At 50.0% G+C, this 17,745-nt stretch overlaps 9 protein-coding genes across 9 annotated transcripts; 8 read left to right on the forward strand and 1 right to left on the reverse strand.

Moving 5' to 3' along the window:
- The first annotated feature begins 164 nt into the window (after nt 1-164).
- Nucleotides 165-3,540, forward strand: DFJ58DRAFT_27836 (uncharacterized protein). The gene is made up of 7 exons (XM_041379619.1): nt 165-535; nt 591-876; nt 929-1,320; nt 1,376-2,531; nt 2,616-3,184; nt 3,232-3,279; nt 3,333-3,540. The coding sequence occupies exons 1-7, from the start codon at nt 383-385 to the stop codon at nt 3,384-3,386; spliced, it is 2,658 nt and encodes an 885-aa protein (XP_041240746.1). The 5' UTR covers nt 165-382; the 3' UTR covers nt 3,387-3,540.
- A 235-nt stretch (nt 3,541-3,775) lies between these two features.
- Nucleotides 3,776-6,391, forward strand: DFJ58DRAFT_853045 (Metallo-dependent phosphatase-like protein; the record flags this gene model as incomplete). The annotated part of the gene is made up of 13 exons (XM_041393840.1): nt 3,776-3,910; nt 3,973-4,183; nt 4,233-4,258; nt 4,317-4,415; nt 4,464-4,575; nt 4,629-4,724; nt 4,747-4,775; nt 4,831-5,000; nt 5,050-5,127; nt 5,182-5,402; nt 5,455-5,659; nt 5,715-5,852; nt 5,913-6,391. The coding sequence occupies 13 exons, from the start codon at nt 3,776-3,778 to the stop codon at nt 6,184-6,186; spliced, it is 1,794 nt and encodes a 597-aa protein (XP_041240747.1). The 3' UTR covers nt 6,187-6,391.
- Nucleotides 6,363-6,989, reverse strand: DFJ58DRAFT_731220 (BTB/POZ protein; the record flags this gene model as incomplete). The annotated part of the gene is made up of 4 exons (XM_041386011.1): nt 6,363-6,444; nt 6,500-6,731; nt 6,790-6,913; nt 6,966-6,989. The coding sequence occupies 4 exons, from the start codon at nt 6,987-6,989 to the stop codon at nt 6,363-6,365; spliced, it is 462 nt and encodes a 153-aa protein (XP_041240748.1).
- A 43-nt stretch (nt 6,990-7,032) lies between these two features.
- On the forward strand, nt 7,033-8,157 carry DFJ58DRAFT_802738 (ubiquitin-conjugating enzyme/RWD-like protein). Its single transcript, XM_041390938.1, has 6 exons — nt 7,033-7,174; nt 7,237-7,248; nt 7,337-7,451; nt 7,508-7,603; nt 7,661-7,696; nt 7,753-8,157. The coding sequence occupies exons 1-6, from the start codon at nt 7,160-7,162 to the stop codon at nt 7,926-7,928; spliced, it is 450 nt and encodes a 149-aa protein (XP_041240749.1). The 5' UTR covers nt 7,033-7,159; the 3' UTR covers nt 7,929-8,157.
- A 487-nt stretch (nt 8,158-8,644) lies between these two features.
- On the forward strand, nt 8,645-10,385 carry DFJ58DRAFT_664795 (uncharacterized protein; the record flags this gene model as incomplete). The annotated part of the gene is made up of 3 exons (XM_041382461.1): nt 8,645-8,868; nt 8,935-9,982; nt 10,059-10,385. The coding sequence occupies 3 exons, from the start codon at nt 8,645-8,647 to the stop codon at nt 10,383-10,385; spliced, it is 1,599 nt and encodes a 532-aa protein (XP_041240750.1).
- An 885-nt stretch (nt 10,386-11,270) lies between these two features.
- Nucleotides 11,271-12,243, forward strand: DFJ58DRAFT_802742 (uncharacterized protein). Its single transcript, XM_041390939.1, has 5 exons — nt 11,271-11,716; nt 11,773-11,903; nt 11,955-12,076; nt 12,130-12,155; nt 12,203-12,243. The coding sequence occupies exons 1-4, from the start codon at nt 11,604-11,606 to the stop codon at nt 12,151-12,153; spliced, it is 390 nt and encodes a 129-aa protein (XP_041240751.1). The 5' UTR covers nt 11,271-11,603; the 3' UTR covers nt 12,154-12,155; nt 12,203-12,243.
- A 926-nt stretch (nt 12,244-13,169) lies between these two features.
- DFJ58DRAFT_28067 (uncharacterized protein) lies at nt 13,170-14,600 on the forward strand. Its single transcript, XM_041379642.1, has 2 exons — nt 13,170-14,146; nt 14,209-14,600. Exons 1-2 carry the CDS (start codon nt 13,297-13,299, stop codon nt 14,355-14,357), a joined length of 999 nt encoding a protein of 332 aa, XP_041240752.1. The 5' UTR covers nt 13,170-13,296; the 3' UTR covers nt 14,358-14,600.
- Nucleotides 14,601-15,991, forward strand: DFJ58DRAFT_28068 (uncharacterized protein). Its single transcript, XM_041379643.1, has 4 exons — nt 14,601-14,815; nt 14,876-15,041; nt 15,091-15,369; nt 15,421-15,991. Exons 2-4 carry the CDS (start codon nt 14,903-14,905, stop codon nt 15,660-15,662), a joined length of 660 nt encoding a protein of 219 aa, XP_041240753.1. The 5' UTR covers nt 14,601-14,815; nt 14,876-14,902; the 3' UTR covers nt 15,663-15,991.
- Nucleotides 15,992-17,303: 1,312 nt separating this feature from the next.
- DFJ58DRAFT_664763 (uncharacterized protein) lies at nt 17,304-17,745 on the forward strand (the record flags this gene model as incomplete). The annotated part of the gene is made up of 2 exons (XM_041382457.1): nt 17,304-17,507; nt 17,539-17,745. The coding sequence occupies 2 exons, from the start codon at nt 17,304-17,306 to the stop codon at nt 17,743-17,745; spliced, it is 411 nt and encodes a 136-aa protein (XP_041240754.1).

Genomic DNA, 17,745 nt, shown 5'->3' on the forward strand with positions numbered 1-17,745 from the left:
TAATTAATGATAAGTAGCCGGGATCCGGGTGAGCATTGAAGTCGAGATTGAAAAGAACGTTCTATACACAGCAACCAACAGCAAAACAAGCCCACTGAGCGCTGAATGACTCAGGTTGCTGTCAAGTGACAAGTGGTGAAAAAATCACTCAAAATGTTTTAATTCAGGACCCCATCTAAGTATTGCAATCCCGCATCTACAGACCTTTATCTTCTTCTGCGTCGGACTTTGAATGAGCAGTAGTCTAGGCCTATAGGAGTGACTGGTCAACATTAACGTTGGCAACCCTGAACCGACTTTTGACAACTTTGCAACTGCTTTCTTGCATACTTCTTCTTTTTGGTTTTGCTGCTCAGCAACTGAGCAAATTGACTGCCAAGACATGTTGGCTACCTCTCGCATTTCAACCCTCACTTTACAGGTCGCCAAACAGGCTGTTCGGGTCGCTGGTCAACGTCAAGCTGCCCTTACCGCAGTCAGACGTCGCGGAAATGTGTCTGTTAGGTCTATCCAGTCGGTAGCCCAGACTGATAGGGTACGTTGAAAATTTGAATGCGCAATATCATTTCTTGATTGTACTATATACACAGGACACAATAACTAGACTTTTATACTCCATTGGAACTAAGCGAGAGGTCGAGCGACACCTCCGTATATTTTCTTCCTCCTCGCACCCGTCGCAACCTGCCAAGTTCGCCGTTATCAAGGTCGGAGGAGCTGTGTTGGATCAAATAGATGAACTTGCCCTCAGCTTGAGCTTCTTGTATCGTGTTGGCCTCTACCCTGTAGTACTCCATGGCGCTGGACCACAACTAAACGGTATCATCGAGTCCGAAGGCGTCATTCCAGATTATATTGATGGAATTCGTGTCACTGGTACGACGTTCGAGCCACTATTCTTAGATTTTGATGGCTAATATCTTTTTAGATGCGAAAACCCTGCAGATCGCCCGTCGTGTATTTCTCGAACAAAACCTAAAGCTTGTCGGTGCACTCGAGAAGTTAGGCACTCGTGCCCGCCCTATTACCTCTGGCGTATTCACCGCCGACTATCTCGACAAAGAGAAATACAGACTTGTCGGAAATATCACTCGCGTTGATAAGCGTCCTATCGAGGCGTCTATCAGGGCAGGCGCACTGCCCATTCTGACCAGCTTAGCCGAGACACCTGATGGCCAGATCCTGAATGTTAATGCTGACATTGCCGCTGGAGAACTCGCCAAGGAGCTTGAGCCCATGAAGATCGTCTTCCTGAATGAGAAGGGTGGCATGTTCCACGGCATCACAGGCGAAAAGTTGGACGTCATCAATCTGGATGAGGTACATGCTACCTGGCATTACAATATCGCCAGTACACTAATTGCTCTATTTTCAGGAGTATGAACAGCTCATGAAGGAGCCGTGGGTCAAGTACGGCACCAAGCTCAAGCTGCGTGAATTCAAGGAGCTCCTTGACCACCTACCCCGCTCCTCGTCTGTTGCTGTAATCTCTGCCGACAATTTGCAGAGGGAGCTATTCACCGACAGTGGTGCTGGTACCCTAATCCGCCGCGGTTACCGGCTCTTCAAACACAACAGCATCGAAAGTGTCGGCGCTGATCGCTTCCGCCAAGTCATTCACGATCGTGATCCTGAGGTGCAATCTGGCGTCTCGAGCGTCACTAGTGTTCTTAGCGACCTCCAAAAGACACCGTATACCATTTACGGCGATGAGCCCCTCGACGCGGTCGCCATTGTCACCCACCCTGAAGGTGAAGTGCCCGTCATGACGAAGCTTCTCGCCTCTCGCAGCGGAGTTCTCAACAATGTCGTTGATAACGTTTTCAATGCTATCAAAAAAGATCATCGCAAGCTCTTCTGGACTGCGAAGGTCGACGATGACAACCGCTCCTGGCACTTTGAGCGCGCTGATGGAAGTTTCACGCGTGCTGGCAAGAGCTTGTTCTGGTATGGTGTGCAGGATGTTGCTGAGGTGCAGAAGATTGTCAAGGATTTCGAAGCCAAAGGCAGGCTTGAAAGGGCATACTTGCCCGTAGGACCGTCTGCTCCCCCTCAACGTGCTTTTCCCGGTGCCACTAGGTCTTATTCTACCCTTGCCCGTCGTCAAATACCTTCCGGCTCTCGGGGGTATGCAACTGCTGTCACTTCGCAGCCCACATCTACTGAGCCCAAGCGCCTCGCCTTGATCGGAGCGCGCGGGTACACAGGGCAGGCTCTTATAAGCCTTCTTTCTGGCCATCCCTACATCGATCTCACGCATGTATCGTCTCGACAGCTGGCAGGATACCCATTGCAGGAATACAAAAAGTCCTCAATCACACACAGCAACCTGTCCGTTGAGGACGTTGAACGCATGGAAAAGGATGGGGAAGTTGATGCGTGGGTCATGGCGCTCCCCAACGGCGTCTGCAAACCATTTGTTGATGCAATTGACCGTGGCGCAAAGGTGCGCAGTTCCGGTGAATCAAGTGTCATTGTCGACCTGAGCGCGGACTACCGTTTCGAATCCGGGTGGAAGTATGGGTTGCCTGGTGAGGCGTCTGTGTAAATACCCTGTTGAACTCCCAAATTTACATGTATTTTTTGCTCCCATTTTCTTTCCGCGGTTTTCTCAGAGCTCTACGGGCGTGATGGCATCCGAAAGTCGAAGAGAATATCCAATCCTGGATGCTATGCCACCTCCACACAACTGCTTATCGCGCCATTGCTGAAGTACGTGAATAATTTGAGCGGGCCTACGGTGTTTGGCATCTCAGGGTACAGCGGTGCTGGGACCGTCGCAGGCACGAACGACGCAAATGGCAAGCCGACGACAGTGCCCAAGGTTACACCAGAGAGCCTCGCTGGTGGTTTCCGTCCGTACTCGCTCACAGACCACATCCACGAGCGCGAAGCAGGCCGTCACCTAACCAGTCTGCTCCCAGATCCCACCAATCCCATGAAAGTTGCCTTCATACCTTCTGTCGGGCCTTGGTTCAGCGGTATCATTTCGACATTGTCCGTACCACTTAGTGAGAAGGTTACTGCACGGGATGTCAAGGCCCTGTATGAAGAGAAGTATGGTGGAGAGAAGTTGATACATGTCAAAGCGAGCGTTCCAGGACTGTCGGACATCGAGAATAAGCACGGCTGGACTGTAGGAGGTTTCCAAGTCCACAGCGAAGGCGATCGAGCTGTTGTCGTGGTATGTTTGTATCCCAGGACATGTCACATGTGGCTGACTGCATTCAGGGTGGCTTGGACAATCTTCTCAAGGGCGCCGCAACGCAGTGCTTGCAGGTACGTTCCGCAAAGATAACCCGGGAGGTGTCAGCAATCTGATTTCATGACAGAATTTGAACCTTGCTCTTGGTTACGACGAGTATGACGGGATACCCATTGATTAAACGTATCGGCGGGGTCTGCGCCTTGTATTTCTGTGACATTTTCCGGGGTTGTAGTACGCTACATGATCCAGTAAAAACTATGTAATATCAGTGATTGAAATATCATGCGCCTCCAGACACAGGTGTCTGCCGGTGTGCAGCTTATTAACCGATAGTGACCTTATCAGCTGTATCATTCGCCCAGACGACCAGCTCATGGGCGCGGTACACGCGCAATATTATTAATGTTTTGAAGGTTTGACGCTTGCAGTTGACAGTTGGGCGTCTGTCCATAATTAGATCCGTCTTGTGCCAGTGTATGTTGTAGTCGACCGTGTAGTACGAGCACTACTGACTCCACCTTTCACTACCTATAGCGCAATTTTGGCGCATAGATTCCTTCACAACCTATGGCGGGCAGCAACCAAGAGTACTTCCAGTCTAGCTTATACCAGATCCCTGAGCGGGATCCAGTCATTCCTGGGGGAACTCCCCAGTGGAGTAACGCGCCCGGAGTAAGTTACAAAGATCGCGCAGTACCGAACGTCAGTGTCTGAGTCGAACTACGAACAGAATACAAAAATTTAATCTTCTCATTCTTTCACAGGTAACACAACCTGTGGGATACCAGCCTACAGACGAGCAGTTTTTCATGAGCACCGCATACGGAGCACTGCTCCCCAATGCAGATTTTCTGAAGCAGCATTTCTTCCACGAAGGTCGTCTGACCGAGGCCCAGGCTATGTATATTCTCCAACAGGCGACCTCGATGTTGACTCAAGAACCTAACCTTGTAAACGTAGAGAGTCCTGTGACAAGTGAGTCCGGCCTGGGTCACAAGTGGGCGTGTGAGCTGAATGATTCAAGTATGCGGGGATATCCATGGGCAATACGTGCGTTATCCGCGTTTCCATTCTGCTTGCCTGTACTAAGGTTTTGGGGTGGGGACAGTATGATTTGATGAAATTGCTGGAGATCGGTGGAAATTTTTCTGATAATGCCTATCTATTCCTCGGCGATTATGTTGATCGTGGAAATTTTGGAATCGAAGTAAGTATTTGGATCCTTTGCAGAATCTGCGTTCTGATCCTGGCCTAGTGTTTGCTTTATCTATATGCGCTCAAACTCCAATACCCAAAGCGCATTACGCTACTACGAGGAAATCACGAATGTCGACATCTAACGGAATACTTCACTTTCAAACGAGAGTGTGAGCTCTCATGCGACGGCCTGCATGATATGCTGCTTACGATGCGATCATAGGTCTCCATAAATATTCACCAGCGGTGTACGATGCATGTATAGCTTCATTCTGCGCTCTTCCAGTCTCAGCGCTCGTAGATAACCGCTTTTTTCTGCGTCCACGGGGGCCTTTCGCCAGAGTTGGTAACTTTGGATGATTTGCGTAGGGTCTGTTTAATCCTGTGATTCACTTGAGTGCGTTCCAGACTCACCCAAGGCGTAGCTTGACCGGTTCCAGGAGCCTGGATCGAGTGGCTTATTGTGTGACCTGTTATGGTCTGATCCTGTGGTTAACTTTGGATATGAACACGAGCATTCACAGCATGGGCCGCCCCTGCCTCCTGGCACCACGTTCGAGCATAACGGGGTGCGAGGGTGCTCATACTTCTTCACGTAAGTGGCCATGTGCGACAGGTCATTTCCTAGTCTGAATTAACTAAAGTTACGAGGCGGCATGCAAATTCCTGGAGCGCAATAACTTGCTGGGGATTGTGCGTGGGCACGAAGCTCAGGATGCAGGGTAAGGAGTTCTCTGATTAGGGTGTGTATCGCTCTACTGAAACAATAATTTCAGGTACATGATGTATAGAAAGACTCCGACGAAGAAGTTTCCCTCCGTCATTACAGTATTTTCTGCGCCGAACTACCTGGATGTATATCACAACCGCGGAGCAGTGATCAAATATGCAAACAAGAACATCACTATCCGCCAGTACAACTCGAGTTCTCATCCGTACTGGCTTCCCAATTTCATGGATGGATTTACGTGGAGCCTGCCTTTCGTCGGTGCTAAAAGTAAGCTAGAACGAATTCACAAATCAGGGTTCGTTTACGGTAGAGTTTACAGTCACAGAGATGTTGCTCGCGATCTTGGCAACATGCAGCCCAGAAGAGTTAGAAGACACCGAAGTTTCTATCGAAGAGGGAGATGAAGCCAGCAGGGCCGTTACGGACCTTGCCCTGCCGCCTTCCGAGGTTGCAGCACGTAGGCAGGCGATTAAGAACAAGATTCTTGCGGTTGGAAAGATGCAACGGGTCTTCCAGCTTCTTCGGTCCGTGATTTCTGCAATTTGATTTAGTGCGGGATACTCACTTGGCTGGCTGCAGCGAGGAGGCCGAGAACGCATCGGAATTGGCTACAGTCGCGGGTGAAGAGGCTATTGCTGGTTTGGGCCGTGTCGGGTCAGATTTGCTTACAGCGCAAGGCACACAGATGAGGCACTATATTCGCAGCTTCGCCGACGCGTAAGTACTATTGTCAATTCTCCCGTCGCGGACATTTTCTCATCTGTTACACTCGTATAGTCGCCGCTCAGATCTGCTGAATGAGCGTCTGCCGATATTCCAACCAACGGATTCGGTTACCGACTTCCCTGTGGTGCCAGCACCAAGTATGCGGCGCCGCGGCAGTGGCGACATTGACGGGGTGAGTATGGAGGAATTGATCCGCCGGGCACTAGAGGAACCCGATGAAGACGGTCTTCAGAGCGGAACGGTGGAGCGAATTGCTGAGCGTGTCGCGATCGGGAGGAAAGTAACCGGGAAACCAATGCCTTTGAAGAGATTTGAGACTGCGTGACGATCTATGTATGACATGATGACCTAGACTGCAACGCCCAAGAAGGATACCTCTGATTCCTGTTTCGACGCCCACACTGGTACATCACTTAACGAATGAAATACAATACAGGCAGCTCGACCACAATTAGCCTACAGGATGTTGTGCAACTACTTGAGATGAATGTCTGAAAGAGTTTATACTGCATGGTGCTCGACGGTCAGTAAACCCCATATAGAGGAATCAAGCACACCTTCTAGATAATCAGCCGCAAGGAGCCTAATCGACGCACGTTGATTCAGATCATAATGGAACAAGTAACGATGTGACACACAGTTCCAGCGCCACCTCAGGTGGTATGCGTTCGGTGAACTCATTCACATCAACACCCTCCTTGGATCCAGGCCCCTCGTAGTAGGCCTTAAAGGACATGTACTCACAGACCTTCTCGACCACAGCAGCGCTATTTCGGCCATTAGAAGACAAAGCGGGGTTCCTAAATGGGTCGGTCGCCACCCACCGTTCACTGATCGGACATGTGTTGGCAATTGCCTCCCTGAAACTACCTATAATGCGTAATAGTTCGGATACCACAGCAAGCTTCCAAAAGGAATGGGAGCTCACTGTCCTCGCTAAGCATGTTTTTGAGTGTGCCACTGATCGCAGCGACACTTCGCTTCACGAGAAAGGAGTAGCCGTCTGAACTGGTGATCTTTACCCAGTCATCCCGCTTTTCAGCGCCTGCATCCTAGAATGCCACCAATCAGCACAAGTTCGTAGTATTCGATACATCATTTTACATCCATATGAACATCGTTGGACATTATGAGCTCAGTGATGTGTGTGGCGAAGGCCATAGCCGCCAAGCTGATTCTTGGACGTTGATGGTGTGAGAATAAGCTACCGTATATGGACTCCTTAGTAGGCCATGTAATCTCGTTTCCATCTCATTCATTATCTACCACCGTGCACGACCTGTCCTTGAGCCCTAGATATGGCTCTACCCAAGGCAGGTGTTCATTATCATTTTCTGAAATAACATGTTTTGAACATGATCTGGTACTTATCTAGCGGATTATCAAGGTGTGTTCAATCATATTCACAGCATCTTCCCAGTAGTCAGCCATCCCTAACCATGTCTCTTTCATCTATTCTCCATTGTTTCGCATAGGAAACTGAGCGCCTCGTCGCAGACCCCGCGCCTGGAATCACTGCTGCGCCGCATGAGGACAACCTGCGTTACTTTGATGTAACGATTCAAGGGCCTGATGGCAGTCCCTTCCAACGTGAGCCGCCGAGATTATAGATGATGCATTGTCGGACTGCTGAAACGTCCGGTAAGAGGGTGTGTTTCACTTGGAACTATTCCTGCCGGAGGAATATCCCATGAGTCCGCCGAAGGTGCGGTTTCTCACAAAGATATACCACCCAAACATCGGTGAGCTCTTAGGTTGCCATAGTGCTTGCGCAATCTAAATATGTTTCGTTATTGCAGACAAACTGGGTAGAATTTGTTTAGATATTTTGAAAGGTGCGTTCGGGTACCTTGCGCTGGTCCCTGCCGATTTGAACACTACTGCATTGTAGACAAATGGTCCCCTGCATTGCAAATTCGGACAGTCCTATTGTCGATACAAGCTCTGCTGAGTGCGCCCAATCCTGACGACCCGCTGGCCACCGATGTTGCCAAGCACTACAAGGAGGATGAGAAGGACGCACAAAGAGTCAGCAGGGAATGGACGGAGAAGTATGCGTCCAATTGATGATAGTGGAATCAGGTGGAATATCTGGAAATCATGACGGTCTGGAGGCATGAGTGTGTTGTAAGCTGAGTATAGCATGAACCCTGGCAGTTAATTTGTACATGAAGTGGGGACTTCAACCTTAGGCTTCTAATTCTTATTCCGGCGTGGATGCGGGTTTCGTTCATCTAGATCAAATTAGACGTGGCCTCCAGGAAAGGGGGACTTGATGTGGTCATCCATTGATTCATATTTTCGTAAGTCGCTCGTAAGGGCAGCACAATTTGTATTTGTCCGACGAATGGCTGGGCCCGAAATTGGGCTTGGGTGTTGATCTAGACCGCGAAGTCTCGGCTAAGTCTAGAGCCTGTGAATTCGGCACGATTGATCTGACAGTCATTTGGGCGTTTCTCAGACTAACTTCGCCATATTTACAGGCAAGATGCAGCTTGAAGATCAACCACCAACATAGCTAGAGTTGTCCTCAAAGGCAACGGGGTCCTAGCCAAACGTGCGCTTTAAGTTCGCGGTTTCCGAGATACTCGTCTGTACGTTACAGCACCATACAAGGCTTCAGGATGCACGGTGCTGACCACCTGTCTTCTTGCCTCACTGCACCCAGAAATTTTTACTCCAGGTAACAAGGCTTCTAATCGCCTTGCACACCCAACACATTCAGTCCAAATACCTCCCCCAATTTTTACACCGTGTATACGAGATATCCTTCTCGTCCCGTCATGTCGATCTTGAACGCGGACATAACGCACATCCTCATCAACGATCTGTTGTCTAGTAATGGAGGTGCGCCATCTGCGCTATTGACACTTGCCAGCACAAGTCGATCTTTCCGCGAGTCGTGCCTCCCCTACCTCTTCTCTGAGGTTCGGTGGCCCCATAAATCCAAGGCTGACGAGGAATCTGGCCTTCATTTCTTCCCTGAGGGCCTCTGGCCATATATCAGGTAAGTCCATCGTCGTCGTTTTCCCCTCCCGTAGCATCAGGATTCACCGTGATTTTCGGCGCCAAGGCATTTTCGGCTAGAATGGTTTGATGAATGGACAGAACCCAGTCGCCTCAAGTGGGGAACGACGGACAAAGATGGTAATTATGTCCCTTGCGATCTGGTCAAATTGAATTCGGCGATCGCCAAAATGCCCAAGCTGTCGAAGGTGACACTATGCTGCCCCTTCGTCGTACCCCGGTCCCTCTTTCAATCATTGGGTCTCTCGCGATCCCTTAGCGCCATCACATTCATCGACACGCCGATTCAAATAGGCATAACGTCCATCTCCCCCGTTACGCTCAAGCAGATCTCCCTTACAGCTGTTGGGCAGACACTTCGCGTTGGTGATGGACCGACAGAACCAAGGTTTTCTGATATCACATACTTCATACGTGACTGGAGGAGGAAGTATCGCTCCCAGGTCAGCTGGAGGCAGGTCCAAGAAACACAAGCCTCCATCGCATTCATCAAGACGCACGCAGCGCACATCACACATCTCGAGCTGTCCGGTAGTTTGTGCTCTTTTGGTGCTCTATCCAGAATAGATTGGCCGTTTCTGAAAACTTTTGCGCTGACCGGTAATGTTCCGGTTACACAGCCGTATGAGCCGCCAGCGCATGTGCAGCTTTTCAACGTGCTTGCACGTATGGATGCGTTGGGGGACCTGCGTCTACTCTTCGCACAAAGCAAAGCTCAGGAGTTTCACATCCTTGGGCACGATGATCCTCCTGATCCGGCGCACATAGCAAAGCTCGCAACTCTTACTGATTTCGCCATATCAAACGCTTGCAAGCTTGACGGAATTCTCAATCACATGTCATCTCTCCAGCGACTTGCCATTCTCGCCATCGTAGATCTTCCTCGTTGGCCCATTGCGCTTGGCCAAGCAGAGGTTGACCGTGTGCTCGCGGATGTTGCTGCGAGCAGCTGTGAGCTCCACCATTTGCGCATTATCATCGAGGACAAGCTCACGCCCAACGTGTGTTGGTCCATCACCTCCAACTGCCCTCACCTTCAGACGCTAGAGATCGAGCGGTGTGGTTACCACGATGGTAAATCGGTATCAAGCTGGGTACGTGTGTCCACTCAGGCTTGATCAAAAATATATGCTAAACATGGGCTGATCTTGGCATGTGCGATCATCGCAGCAAGAGTTCCTCGAAGCATTGTCCCCTCTATCTGCTCTTCGAGACCTGCGCATCTGCATGCAATTCCCAGAGTACGATGATGTCGACGAATTGGAGTCATGGCGCACAGTACGCAAAGACTGTGCCAAGGACCTCGCGATGGGCCTCAAGCTGCTCGGCAAGGTCGGTTTTGAGTACAGGAAACGCGCAGGGACCCACCGTTACCAGGATGCGTGGCTGGACTTCGAAATCAGTCGGAGCAAAGGAGGGGCTGTCGAGCTGTGTCAGCTGCCAGCTATGTGGTACCAGTTCCCCGAGGTGTGGGAGCCATCGCGGTCGCCGTTTTGATTGATGATGGGTTTTTTGGCGCAACGGAGGGTACTGCATTCTTGCAAGTATGCATGTGTTTTCTTTCTCATGGGCATTGTAATCTTACACGGAACGTCTCGATGTGGCTGAGCTCGTCTTGGCTTGGTTATCTAGTGGCATATATGGTTTCTCACATTGGCATCGGTATCTACACACATAGTGTACATAAATATATCTGTATACACGTCTGAGCTAGACTTGCTACCAAGAGAGATAGCTTTGGTATTTTGTTATTGCATAGTGGGAATGTATCTATCAACCAATACTGGGCGCCAGAGATTTGAATTCAGTAACAGAGTCAGTCATGTGTTAGGTTATAGTAATTGTAAGGCCCAGTTATCGAACCGGTAGAATGACAGCAAAATAACCGAAAGCCTGGCTTCCCCGGGGCCCCACGGACTCCGTGTGCCAATTTCATTGACACGCTCTCAGAGCCTCTCCCGTGACCAGAGTCTTGCAGCACTAAGTACCTCCTGATCTAGCAGTGTCGCCTAGACAATAAGTTGACTCCACTGATCAGGTCAAGCAGGGTGATAAAAGCCTTATACCGTCCTTATGTTTTACAATGTGTCTTGAAAAACATTTGATCATCATTGGGAAACCATGTCATTAGATTAGGAAGGCAGAAACACAAGCGAGCTGTGGCGTCATGTGATCACGTTCCCGGTACTGCGTAAGTATTCGGAACCTTGCTTGTGAGGAATCCGAGTCCGCGGTTTAAGTGTATCGCGCCGATGTCCACGGCTGGTCGACTTTGGAATGCTGATACTTAGTGGCGTCTTATGATAGAACGTTCTGTGGGTCTAGATGTCAGATAAAGGAAATTCCCGACCAAGTCGATCTGCGTTTTGATTCTTGAGTTCAGGAGAGTCTAGATGCTACAGCAAGTTTCACATTAATATCAGATAAGGTAGCTAGGACGGTATCAGCATAGAGTGGCAGAAATACCTCTATCAATCTCGCACGTTCACCAACCACTAGTACACGTATGAGTGCTTCGGAGCGCGGCAGCTACTACGACAGCTAACCAACATGCCATGCCACTGACAATGTGGAATGCTTATCAAGTCCCGCCCCGTACGTGCCATCCGCATAGCGTTGTCGTCGCGTATGATCGTTTACTGCTTCAAAAGCCGGACAAGTGTCAACCATTGAACGCGCCTAAGATCACACCCCAGATCCCTTGGCCTGCCCTGCATGAAACTTTTAATGATATTCTTCTTACTTCATACCTTCATCATCATCTGGGCTGCACCTGCAAGATCTAATACGGCACGACGGGCATCCATTGCCGGGGCCTCTGTCATCACGTATGTCATTCCGCGTCCATCGTGTATTCGTAAATCAACAGGGATTTGCTTTCTAGGCAGATGGGGACTTACCCGGATTCTTCCTCTACGGGAAGCAGTTGTCATTTTATCAATCTTTCCTCGAATTTGCTGGAGTCTGGATGCACGGCTTCTGTGGCTGCGACTGCCGCAGGATCGGTGACCAGCAGTGAGTCTGCCCTGTTTAAATCGTTGCGTAAACTTCATGTCCGGTGTTCAGTAATGATGACTGCGCCGACCGGGACCTTGGTAACGGCACCTACTACAGCAAACGATGGATTATCCGATACTTGCACGTTTAGAACGTTCAACATTGACGAAACCTCTTTGAAACTATATATGGTCGGAATAATCCTAGCGGCTTCTTTTGCGGGCATAGCACTTACCATTGTCAGCGTGCTTACTGGGCAGGTGTATAAAAGTGAGTTGTCACATAGAGGGTTGTGCTGACGTAATAATTATCAAAAGTTCAACAGCAATACACAGAGTTAGCGCGCAAGAACTGTGGCCTACTCGGAAAAATTCGATTCATCGAGTTAAGGCGTAGGAGAGCTACGCCTCTCTGCATGCATGATGCTGCCAAGTTGGCATGTCCTGGTGAAATGCAACGGCAGTGTAGGTCACTGGGTTTCTAATTAAAATGAACAGTGACTGTTGGCAAATTAAAGTTATATTTCGAGATTACTATAACTTTGTGTCGTACACACCCTGAATCGTGACGAAGCTGTATCATAATATGCAACGAGTGATTCCATTTTGTCAGTTGAATCATTCCGCAGGAGCTGCTTAAAGTTAGCCGTGGACGCTGTGACACTGATACGTCCGACTTACGATAATTGCAACACGTATAGCGGGTGACTATGCACTTAATCATTGTCAGGGCCGAGGACGGCGCATTGATTGTGAATACAAATTAATCAACAGGCGAAGTGTTGCCAGCTGTGATGTTGAACGTTGACACCGCACCGTGTTCTCTTTCGAATACTTCAAATCCTGTGCAGCAATGCTACCAGCATGTAAGGAATCACATAGAATGCCTGCACCGCTGCCCAGAACTGCTTGGAACCTAAAGTATGGTAATGTTAATGGCCGTCTGCAACGCCGAACGTCTCACCATCCAATTTGTGCAGCCGAGGCGCCCAAAATCAAAGCATTTCGGATGGAATGGTGTTACGGTAGAACGTCGGACGTGATAACGTTGCGCACGGTAATGGAGCACCAACGCATCATACCTTGCAAGTTGAGTCCTACACGTCGGACCAGAGCTATTCTAGGAAATGGCTCCTCGTTGCAATCATGCGAATTGAGTTGTTACCCGTTGACAGAGACACGTATTGTGCACCGGATCCTGCGATGAGCTCAAATTCCATCGCTCGACGAGGAGCGATTTTGATGACTCAAGAGATGACGATGATCGGAATCGGAGAGTTGAAACTAAGGGTTTGTAATTGACTCAGCCATACATATGCCCGTTAAGGGTGGGACTTGTAATTATTACCATCACTACGTGACTAGGACCCCCTTTCCTTTGTTCTTCTCTGTGGACCTTGTGGTCTACATTCATGTCTTCAGAGTATCCCTCCCATCTTCATGTCTCTTTCGCACCAAATGCAACCTCGTTCAAGCGGACGTTCGAACAGTTTGGCTACGATTCAGGCTCTCCAATGACTAGCGCTCTCCAAGCCAGCGGGAGTGGCACAGCAACCCATAATCTTCCGACAAGTTCCAGTGGCAGCAGTAGTGGCAATGAAAGAAACAAGAGGGCAAGGAGTACCAGCAGCTCCTCTGTCAGCAATCGTTCTGCAGACTCTTCCAGATCCTCCGAGTACGTTTCTGCGCGATCGAGCGCCTCGCTGAGCGAGGGCTCGACTACCAACGACCATAACCTTTCTCTTGACCAGAACAGGAGATCCACAGCTTATCCATCTCCCGCCGTTGTCTCTACTTCGAGTACTTTGGTCTCACCAACGTCTGTGCTACCGAGTACCGTGGTCGAACCTCAGGATGAGGACATGTCAGATAGCTCCGGTTTTTCCTTGGACATCCCACGTCCCGCGCCTCCGCCAGAAGTAGCGTCTTCTACTGTACATGACGCTCTTAGAAACTCCATAGAACGTTTCAACGAATTTGATAGTCACATTGCAGCCCTCCGGCGTTCGCACTCACGTACTCCATCTTGGCACCCTACCGCATCTCCCGTTCTGTCCCCACGCGAATCCTCAAATGATACTACCGAAACATTTGATAACTGGGACTGGACTCGGTTTGGAGCTTCACCGGGCTCATCACACACATCTGGGGAGGATCGCCGAGGTCAATATTTCACTGATGCAACTACTTCAATTGGATCTGGGAGCACACACACTGCGGTTCCCAGACGGGCCGACTCGTTATCTTTCCAAGCACCAGATGGTAAGCGTTTCTTTGATCTGTTACATACACATTAGCACTGATTACATACTACCCACTGACAGGCTTATCATCACGTCCCGGCTATCCTACATCATCAAGTGATACCTCCCATTCTTACACGTTCATCGAACACCTCTCCTCATCCGTCATACCGCCCATCCCCATCAATCTCTTCATCAGCGAGGGCGAACGCATCTATCCGAGAATCTGACGAGTTTCCCAGGGGATCACTCGCCTCCATATCGTCAGTCGTGCAAACTGAAAGAAACAATACTGACACCTTAAATGGACCCGACGACAGTCAAGGTGTCCATCATGGGTCAAGTTCTGGGCCATCAAATTTGCCATGGGCTGTTCTTGCCTCTTCCCGTCCTTCACCACCCGTTGCATCGTCGCCAGATGTAGTCAACAGGCAACGTGTCAATCGTGTACCAAGCTCTGGCTCATCCAATTTGACATGGGCTGCTCTTGCTCCCCCCCGTTCACCGCCAGTTTCGCCGTTGCCAGACGTAGTCACACGTCCAGGATTACTTGACAGCGTATTCGAGGTACCACTTTCAGATCTGGCTGCTAGCCCGCAGGCCGCAAGACGTACTACCCATTCAGATGTCAGCTGGAGATCCATGAGCTCTGCGCGTACGTCAGCAAGCACTTCTGCGTCACCCTCTGGTCGGTGCTCTGTCCCACACAAGTGATGATCATGTTAACTAAAAGCTACTATTGTTCCAGTGCTCGGAGACTCCATTTCTCGCTTCTATGCTGCTGACGAGGAACGACACCGGGGGTACTTCGAATACAATCCAGGACTATAACCCATCACCTTCTCGCTCTACTGACAGATACCAAGAAGTTGCTGCGCGTGCTAGAACAGTCATCGAACGTTCGCGTAACTTAGGTATGGCTTTTATAGCCCATTCTTTCCTGTTGTTTACAAATGCCGCCAGTTCGCCCTCTCTCGGACGCTTTTCCTTCGTTTTCCAGAGAACAGGCAGTCGAAGATTCCGACGAAGCAGAATTGTCATTTGATCGTTACTTAGTGGGTCTCGGCGAAGAGGATTCCATCCACCAAGAGAGAAGGCGCAGGGTGACGGCTGATAATCGTTACGATGTTGCCGGCGAAAACGATGAAGACGATGACGACCCCTCCCATCCAGACAGTGTGCATGAGCTCATCCAAGGTCTTCATAATGCCCGCGGTCTACTCGAGCGTGGTGTAGAAACTGGTAAGGTGCAGCGCATTATCCAACCCATATTCACTAATCTTTGTCAACCAGCCCGTTCATTGTCTGGGTCGCCTTCCCGATATGAGCCACCCAATCCTCCTCCGGCTCGCTACCGCTTTCATTCTCGCTTGCATGCTTCCTGCTACGACAGTGTCCAGCAACTCGTTGGTGTCAGGAGAGTGCCGCGGAACATCGCCGTACCAACGCCAGGGCGCATCTTCGCTCCCAATTGTCTGATTCACGTCCCAACTCTGACGGGCCTCCTCGAGACAGTTCAAACACTTCAAGTTTGACTGCTGCTACTCGTCTGAGGCGTCTTATGGCCAGTCGGGCGGACTCCTCATCGAATACATCTTCCCGCCCTTTGTCGTTTGGTCGAACAAGCGATCTTCCTTCAAGACCGTTCTCATTAAGCGGTTCTGGGTCAGCTTCTCAGTTTCCACGAGGGGGCTTGAACGAATGGGAGAGAGTCCGATTTTCAGAGATTTTATCCGAACACAGACATCCCCAGACAAGAAGTGGGAATAATAGATCTTTGTCAGGAGACCGCAATCACCTCTCTTCTGAAAGCTCACCCGACAGCATCTTTGACCCCATGTTCGCCACGATCAACACTATTCCGGGTTTAACAAACTCAGTGGAGGGAGACGCACAACCACCGTATGTTTACCGTCCGCCCACACCACCTCTTCACACCTTGCGTACTTCTCGTTCGCGCTCTCCACCGCGCGTGTCTTCGGAACGACCACAGGTGTCTAATGGTGACACATCTGCGAGATCTCATCCTTTTAGCAGCGTTAACTTGAATTTGTTCCCGCCTGGAATATACCGCGATTCGTTGCAGCGGTCGATACAAGCGAACCGAGGACGTGGTGATTCCCGTGTGTCAGAGCCAGGGCCTACGCCTCCCACTCACGAACCTTCCACTATGTTTTCATTCGGCAACTCGGATGAGGATAATGATAGCGATGACATGGAATCTTACTTTGGTAACTTGGTGTGTCCCCTTCAATAGATCACATGACGTATTTGGCACTGACATATTTGTGCAGCCAAGGCGTGGAAGGGAAAGCACAGCAGCCGCGAGGTCAGTGTTATGTATAACTCCCATCGAACCATTTGCTGAATGTTCCTTAATACTGCAGCGCACGGTTTACATCGAGGCATATGATGCCAGAGCTTGCTGCTTCAGCAACATCCTTGGCTTTTGGCATCGACTCTCACGACTCATCCACGCAGGGTAATAACGCCTTCACTGGTTTACGAAGCCGCGTCCCTCCATTGAGAGGACAGTCCAGCGATGAACATCTTGCGAGGCATCGATTGAATGAAGCAGAGAGAGGTGTTCAAAGTTCGCCTCTTGATCCATTCTGGTCTAGCAGTAGGCGGGATGCCCCCGCACACAACCCTGGGTCCCACGCTTCATGGGAGTCACTAATGCAAGCCCAGGATCGTGACTATGAAAGAATGAGAACAACGCGTGACATGATGGAGCGATATGGTCCCAACAACGAACGATCTGACTTGGCCTCCAGGCGCAACGTTTCTCAGCCTCACCAGGGACCCTCTGGAAGACCTGGGAATGCTAATCGCCTCACATTACTTCCATGGCGGTCTCCACTGCTTCAAGGTTCTTCTACTCCAACAAGTTCCGGATTGTCATCCACCTCCAGTAGTTCCGCTACCATCACCCACAATCCATACCGAAACACTACAGACCGGCCTCGAGAGCGGCAGGAAGCAGCACCACCAGAAGAACGAACGCCCATTCGTACCTTGAGGCAGCGGGCTGGACTCACACGCGGAACGTCCCGAGCAGAGGGTACTCGTATTCGTTCAATGTTTCGTTCGATGGCAAGGAGAAATATGGGCGATTATATGGTGTGTGTGCTGTGCTGTGTTTGCTGGAATATTCCTCATGTTTGTCTTTTCGGATGAAGCCGGATGAGTTATTTGACTCGTCGTATGAGGGATTGTTGTCGCTAGGCGAAACGCTTGGGGAAGTCAGGTCGAAAGCCACGCCTACCGACGTCATTGCCTCGCTTCCAACCGGGACCTATCATGCATGGGCTAAGGAAGATAGCGAGACACGGTGTCCAATATGTTTGGATGATGCACGTATCTGTCAAATTGATTCAGTGACGTATCATACTCACCTTTCTTCTGCAGTATGGGCGCGACGATCCTGTCATGAAGCTTGTTGAATGTACCCATTGGTTGCATAAGGCTTGTTTGGAGGTATACTTGGCTTCTTCTGTCTTTTTTCGCTTGCTGACGAGTTACCCTTCCAGCAATGGCTCAAGACAGCGAATACTTGCCCTGTATGTCGCAAAAAGGTCAAGGATTCTCCGAAATGCCCGTATAAGGCAAGCATAA

This window comes from Suillus subalutaceus, assembly GCF_016647625.1.
Source record: "Suillus subalutaceus strain FC151 chromosome Unknown DFJ58scaffold_101, whole genome shotgun sequence".
NCBI lineage: Eukaryota > Fungi > Basidiomycota > Agaricomycetes > Boletales > Suillaceae > Suillus > Suillus subalutaceus.

Coding starts and splice junctions, on each gene's coding strand:
- DFJ58DRAFT_802742 (XM_041390939.1), top strand. CDS start 11,604: ATGAAACTTTTAATGATATTCTTCTTACTTCATACCTTCATCATCATC. Junction 11,904..11,954: donor CGCAGGATCGGTGACCAGCA/GTGAGTCTGCCC, acceptor TCCGGTGTTCAG/TAATGATGACTGCGCCGACC. Junction 12,077..12,129: donor CCTCTTTGAAACTATATATG/GTCGGAATAATC, acceptor TACCATTGTCAG/CGTGCTTACTGGGCAGGTGT.
- DFJ58DRAFT_27836 (XM_041379619.1), top strand. CDS start 383: ATGTTGGCTACCTCTCGCATTTCAACCCTCACTTTACAGGTCGCCAAA. Junction 2,532..2,615: donor GTGGAAGTATGGGTTGCCTG/GTGAGGCGTCTG, acceptor CGGTTTTCTCAG/AGCTCTACGGGCGTGATGGC. Junction 3,185..3,231: donor GCGATCGAGCTGTTGTCGTG/GTATGTTTGTAT, acceptor GACTGCATTCAG/GGTGGCTTGGACAATCTTCT.
- DFJ58DRAFT_28068 (XM_041379643.1), top strand. CDS start 14,903: ATGCTGCTGACGAGGAACGACACCGGGGGTACTTCGAATACAATCCAG. Junction 15,042..15,090: donor CGAACGTTCGCGTAACTTAG/GTATGGCTTTTA, acceptor AAATGCCGCCAG/TTCGCCCTCTCTCGGACGCT. Junction 15,370..15,420: donor CGAGCGTGGTGTAGAAACTG/GTAAGGTGCAGC, acceptor TTTGTCAACCAG/CCCGTTCATTGTCTGGGTCG.
- DFJ58DRAFT_802738 (XM_041390938.1), top strand. Junction 7,604..7,660: donor GATATACCACCCAAACATCG/GTGAGCTCTTAG, acceptor TCGTTATTGCAG/ACAAACTGGGTAGAATTTGT. Junction 7,697..7,752: donor TTGTTTAGATATTTTGAAAG/GTGCGTTCGGGT, acceptor ACTGCATTGTAG/ACAAATGGTCCCCTGCATTG.
- DFJ58DRAFT_28067 (XM_041379642.1), top strand. CDS start 13,297: ATGTCTTCAGAGTATCCCTCCCATCTTCATGTCTCTTTCGCACCAAAT. Junction 14,147..14,208: donor ATCTTTCCAAGCACCAGATG/GTAAGCGTTTCT, acceptor ACCCACTGACAG/GCTTATCATCACGTCCCGGC.